The sequence below is a fragment of the Esox lucius genome, chromosome 10 (genome assembly GCF_011004845.1).
Source record: "Esox lucius isolate fEsoLuc1 chromosome 10, fEsoLuc1.pri, whole genome shotgun sequence".
NCBI lineage: Eukaryota > Metazoa > Chordata > Actinopteri > Esociformes > Esocidae > Esox > Esox lucius.
The window spans coordinates 657,693-664,062 of NC_047578.1; the positions used below are offsets into that span (position 1 = coordinate 657,693).

At 43.1% G+C, this 6,370-nt stretch overlaps 1 protein-coding gene across 1 annotated transcript; it reads left to right on the forward strand.

Moving 5' to 3' along the window:
* The first annotated feature begins 1,576 nt into the window (after positions 1 to 1,576).
* On the forward strand, positions 1,577 to 5,626 carry nup42 (nucleoporin 42). The gene is made up of 7 exons (XM_010899945.5): positions 1,577 to 1,883; positions 2,368 to 2,665; positions 2,882 to 2,970; positions 3,141 to 3,217; positions 3,628 to 3,714; positions 3,839 to 3,941; positions 4,206 to 5,626. Exons 1-7 carry the CDS (start codon positions 1,712 to 1,714, stop codon positions 4,742 to 4,744), a joined length of 1,365 nt encoding a protein of 454 aa, XP_010898247.2. The 5' UTR covers positions 1,577 to 1,711; the 3' UTR covers positions 4,745 to 5,626.
* The last annotated feature ends 744 nt before the right edge of the window (positions 5,627 to 6,370 follow it).

Here is a 6,370-nt window from a genome sequence, read left to right on the forward strand (position 1 = left end):
ACTAATACGCACATTATCCAGCATTTCTTTAACTATTCACTGAAATTAATATTATCCAGCATTTCTTCAACTTTACTTCTTTGGCAAAATGTATAAATTGCATGGCATGTCAATAAAGTAATCTGAATTTTAGGGGGAAAAAATATGTGACAGAAAGAGGATGAGAGAGAGAAAAAGAGAGAAAGAAAGAGGATGAGAGTGAAAAAGAGACACAGAAAGAGGATGAGAGAGAAAAAAGAGCGACAGAAAGAGGTAGCCAGTTAGACTGGTAGAGTCAGCTACAAATCCTGGTAAGTAGTATTGTACCAGAGAGCACACTGACAACACTACATTTACTGTATTGACCTTATCTGTCAGACAGCATCATGGTCAAGGCTCCTGATACCGCACTCATTATCTCACGAACAGACGAAGAGACAGACCGATGGACAGGTAGATATGTAGGCAGGAAAAAGACAGACAGACAGATGGACAGGTAGATATGTAGGCAGGAAAGAGACAGACAGACAGACAGATGGACAGGTAGATATGTAGGCAGGAAAAAAGACAGACAGACAGATGGACAATTAGATATGTAGGCAGGAAAAGACAGACAGACAGATGGACATGTAGATATGTAGGCTGGAAAACAGACAGACAGGAAGACATAAAACAAGTAATGTGTTTATTATAAGTGTGTATCTGTATGTGTGTCTGATGCCCGTCCCACCTGCTGAAGCCTCTACTACCTGAACTTTACCTCAGCAAGAGAGCAGTGTGTTGTCATGGCAATGCCTCAACAACTCTGGAATGTGGATTTGGCAATAGGAGTCCCAGGGAAACTCAGGCCATGTCCCTCCCTCTATCTTTTGATTTCGGTTAACTCTATCTCTCTCTATTTCTTTCTGTCTTCCAACTCTCTCCCCCAGGATGAAAATATACCAGTTGACATAGCCACTAAAATCAATACTATACAGTATTGATGCTGTAAATATTATTAGTATTATTTATGCTATTTACAGTAATCCATTTGGGACACACATTACATACACATTGCGGCCAAACATCTTGGATTATATAATACAATAAATTACAGTTTATTTGTTATAATAAAATGTTGGGTTCTAACCCTGAATGAATCAAGGTTATCTGTACACAGTATTTACATACAAAATATTTGACTGAGAACACGTTTTAATTAAGGTTAACTGCCTTGCCTGGAACAAACAAATAACTGATTCAATATAGCAACTTTTCAATTACTGGTCAGATGTTTAAATGTTAAGGGTATACCTGCCATCCTGTTGAGACTACGAGTATTTCAAACAAAACGTTTCCTTTTGTTATTGCGTTGCTAACGACCATGGCAAAAATGCAAATTGTGTTGTGCCCATAACGGCCCTGAAATTAATGTAATACCACAACAGTGTCTGTCTTTTACCTTAACTATAATACATGACCAGACATACATTTTTGAAAGAAGTAATAACTGCAATTTACTCCCGGGTCTGACGATAACCTTGATTGAGCATTACTTCCCTGGTAACATAACCAAAACCAGAAGCTATCCCGGCTAACCCCGAAGCTGACGTCAAATGTCTGCGACACTTTCGTTCGGCAATTTTAAAATGGCGTAATTTGAATAAAAACAATGCGCACTACACGACGTATTGTGGAAATTCGAGAATTTTGTTGAATTAATTACACCGACAACTGTAAATCTTGCCATACGATGACGGTGTGCAACTTTTGGATGCAAGGCCGTTGTCGATATGGCGACAAGTGTTGGAATGAGCACCCGAGAGGAGGCGGAGGCGGTACAGGAGGTAGAAGTGGCGGCGGTGGAGAATACAACAGCCGTCCACCCCAGCAGTCCAACAGAGGAGGAGGGGGCAGTGGAGGAGGTTAAGCATAGTTAAATTAGCACACAGTTGCCAGTAAATAATCTCTGCTACCATAGGTTTTAACTTTCGCTTTTGAAAACAACATGAGTAAAGCCTCGCTTGATAGGCGAGGCTAATACAGATAGAACAAGGACAAACGTTTGGTAGTATTGACTATTCGTTAATAAATGTTGTTCCATAGAGTCTGGTCAGATTAATACTACGTTGGCCGAGTGATAAGAGGTTGACAGCTTTAGTAAGTGGTAGTGGACAGTGTTGGTATGATTTGTTTTATCACAATGACCAAATATTTTAATTGGACATTTATCATATTAAAAGTGGAGGTCAGGGGTAAGGGACCTATTCCTCCTCAGATTGTGAAAAATTATTTTGGAATTCCACTCCTGAACCTGACATGAAGAAGAAAAAAGTCTAAGTTATAGCCTGATGTCAGTGGTCTTTAGGCTGGAATATCAAGGTAGTCTTGTTTTTTCATTTTTTTCAGGATTTGGGAACAGAGTTTGGGTAAACCCGGCCCAGAAGTCTGGAGGAAACTATGTCCAGCCTTCTTCCTTCTCCCAGATTCAGGTTGGGGATGTCTGGGACCGCGGAGGAAATGAAGGGGGTGGAGGAGAAAACAGCTGGGGCCGTGGGGGTGGAGGAAGAGACAACCAAGTCAAGAGTTCCAACTTCAGTTTCGCTGCCTCCTCTCCAAACCAAAACAGATTCTCTGTCCTGAGTCCCCAGAGAAGCTTTGACAAGGCTGGGAGAGGAGGGGCAGGGGATGACAATGAGAAACACCTGTGAGTGCACATACGTACTAATGTTGATATATTTTTTATTTGAATCCACAAATAACATTATAGTTGAAAGGATTTCTAGACCGGATGTCTAGACACTTACGCCACTGCTGTGCCATTACGCTACGGCTGGTCAACAAAGGTCAAAAGGGCATCCACTTGCATGATGGACACATGCAGTGCTAGAAGTTTGGCTAACTGACTTGTCTGTCCTACCAGGGAGACCATTCAGAAGGACATGGAGATCTGGGAGACATCGGGCCAGTGGGTGCTGTCCTGTTACTCTGTCCTCAAGGCCACCATCTCAGGTAAATAGACTTCATCATATCAGCCAAATGTAGTGTTTTCCTGAGCTCTTTTGTAAGATGGCAAAATGTAATAACCTGGGATGTTTCAGGAAAAACAATTGAGGGGGGGCCTCTTGGGAGGGAGGATTGTGTATATTAAAGGACATGAGCCTGTGTTCTTTTCTCCACAGGGTTTACCGAGCTCTGCCCCGAGGAGCTGAGACTGGAGTATTATAACACCAAGGCCTCTGGAGACCTGCAGGGTTATGTAAGAACTATATTCACAGTCTGTTTGCCTCCATGAAGTAGAGCCCAGGAGTATTCCTCTCTCCCCACAAGGCCGTAGTCTGCTGGTTGTCTGCTCTACCTCATCATTAATTGCGCTCACCTGGTGTCCCGGGTAGAAATAAGTTCCAAATTGGAGGGTTACAATGAAAAAATTGAGTGGAACTGGCTTCCACGTCTAGGTGTGAACACCACTGATGTAGCCTCCCACTGGGATTCAATGTGTCCACAATTGCGTCCTAGTTCCTTCATATTGTACCTTCTAGTGTACCACCTGGGCCTGTAGCTTCAGGGCAGCAGTGCCTCAGTGTGCTTTCATTGTGCTGGTGTTTGGGTAACTAGGTTCTTAATTATTCTGCTTCACTAACCGCCTTCACTACTGTGTGTTGGTAGGCCAGTGCAGTCAATCAGCTGGTCAACCAGTGGAGGAGCAGAGTCCAAGAGTTGAGGGCTATGAACGGACCGACTCGAGCAGCTATGGTAAGAGGCACTCCGTCAGTATACACACACACACGTCTCTGATTGATTAGACAGTAATAATGTTTGACAACTAAACATAAAGCTTTACATACACAAGGAAGTAACTCTGTCTTCATCCTCCCAGCTTGCAGAGCTGGACAACCCTGCCCCTCAGGCAGCTTCTGGGAGTTTCGGGTCAACACCTGTGACCGGCTTTGGGTCCTCAGCACCAACTGTCTTTGAAATAGGTATGTTATGCCGTGTTCTTCAGAGGAATAGTGACTGTAGATTAGCTGAGTGGAGGTCTTCTGTAGCTCCTCTGGTCTTCGGTAAACATTGGTGTTAGTGGGGCATCCAGTTGGCCTTGAGACATGCCAAGGTAGATTACAGTACTGCCATTTTGTTACTGGTAGGATTATCACTACTGTAAGTTGCTCTAGATAAAAGCGTCTGCTAAATTGCGTAAATGCGTACGTTTCTTTCGTGTCATGTGCTCTCCTTCCTCCCTGTAGATAGCAGAGCTCCGACCCCAGCCCAGAACACCACGAGCACCTTCAGCTTCGCCGCCCCGACTACAGGAGTCTTCGTTTCTGCTTCTCCCCAGCCTGCTCCGACCAGTTTCAGTAGTGCTGGTGTGCCTGCTTTCGGTGCTACAGCCTCTACTTCCGCCCCTTCAGCGGCAGGGTTCTCCTTTGCGGCCCCAGCTGTCAGCAAGGACTCGTCTACGACCGGTTTTGGAGCTTCTAGTTTGGGAGCTTCTGTTTCTGCTTCAGGGTTTAGCTTCGCCTCGACTGCCACAAGTGGAGCAGGAGGATTTGGGGGGGGGGGGTTTGCGGGTGCAGCGCCGGTAGCTGTGAGTGGTTTTGGAAAGGCAAGCGGAGGGTTTGGCTTTATGGCAGTGGAGACGGCTGTGACTGGGGGGGCAGTGGGCGGTCTCTTCACCCCTCAGAGCGAGTTGACTGCAGATGAGCTGAAGGAGTTTGAGAGCAAGAGGTTCACCCTGGGGCAGATCCCCCTGAGGCCTCCACCGGCTGGGATGCTGGTGGTGTGAACACCTCACATGGACCCCGCTAACTGCATAAGAAGGCCTGAGGTGTGAAGCTCTGTTGAAAGTAAACTTGGTTGACTCATAGTGTGTGTTCCTTAATAGTCTGAACAGACACTCACCCACCAGATGGTAGTTTGGTTTTGGTGATATATCTCTGTGTAGAACAGACAAATATGTACTTTTGTCTGTTCTAGAACGTTCTGTTAAAATGTGTTGTTTAGTACACATTGTTCCAGAACGTATCAAATGTTAAAGCAAAATGAACTTCTCTAGTGAAGAAACAGCTGGACTGGTGAAAGTAAATAACCCAATTTTCTCACATTTACCACATCTTGCAAATTTCTTAATGAGACAATCACTGATCCAACAAGGCTTCTTTATGCTCATTAAAGTAATTGGTCAGGCTTTACCATTTCAGGTTTTGGTCCTCTTTGCTCTTGGATTAAACATGTTTTAATTATTAAACATACTGTGTCATGTTACAACCAAGAATTGACTGACGCCATGTAAGGTTCAAATGTTGCCTTTAAATTGTGGGGTCGCAACCCCTTTCAGCAACTCCTCTGGCTGCCACTAGTCTCAATTACACATTTCCTCTATCATCACACCTTCTCAGCCGCTGATTAAAAACGTTTTCTTCAGTATCTCATTTAAAGGACTGCTGGGATTTAAAACCTTGCCTTATTTAAATGATAAGAAGTTTAGTTCAACTGCATGAAATAGCTTGTAAGGAAAATGTAAGTGGTGTAAAAAAGAAGGGCCAATTCTTAATAACACTTAGGCATTATCTACTATTCGGATAAGATTTGTGGGGGGGCATCTAACCCCATGAGGGGGCATCTTACCCCAGTAGCTGGACATTTTTTCCCTTTCCTAAATTTTTTTTTTAATTAAATATAAATTAATCTGTCAACTGTAGCCATTTATTTTACAATATAATCCATTAGCCAAAGCATAGCCATCCTCAACATACAAAAAAAATCACCAAACTTTACTTTTTTGTTTCAGTAAATAGACATTGATCTTACAGACCCCCATGTTACCCTACAATAGATTTGTCAACATTCCTCCATTTATTATTGATGTATCACATGTTTTTGTATTGGACAATACACAAATGTTTGATTATTTTGAATTTTTTTATTGTTAATTTGTATTCACTAGAGATTAAAATGAACAAAATATAAATACAACATGTAATAATCTCAAATATTTTACTGGGTTACAGTTCATATAAGGAAACGAGTATACTAAAATGACTTATGTCAGTTATCTATGGATTTCACATTTCTGGGAATACAGATATGCATCTGTTGCACACAGATACCTTGACAAAAGGTGTGGGCGTGGATCAGAAAAGCAGTATCTGGTATGAACCATTCTCCTAGTGGAGCGCGACAAACATTCAATTGATTGTGGCGGGTGGAATGTTGTCCCACTCCTGTTAAATTACTCAGCGATGTTTATGGATATTGGTGAATCGTGGAACATGCTGTCGTAGACGTCAATCCAGAGCATACCAGACCTCAGCGGATGACTGGTCTGGTGAGAATACACACCATGGACGAAATGGGACGTTTCCTGCTTCCAGGAAGAATGGGCAGACTTGAACTACGGGGCAGTGCATTG

Excerpts from the sequence above, each read along its gene's own strand:
- nup42 (XM_010899945.5), top strand. The coding sequence starts at position 1,712 with ATGACGGTGTGCAACTTTTGGATGCAAGGCCGTTGTCGATATGGCGAC. Across the intron at positions 3,218-3,627 it reads CTGGAGACCTGCAGGGTTAT|GCCAGTGCAGTCAATCAGCT; the intron begins GTAAGAACTATA and ends GTGTGTTGGTAG. Across the intron at positions 3,942-4,205 it reads ACCAACTGTCTTTGAAATAG|ATAGCAGAGCTCCGACCCCA; the intron begins GTATGTTATGCC and ends TCCTCCCTGTAG.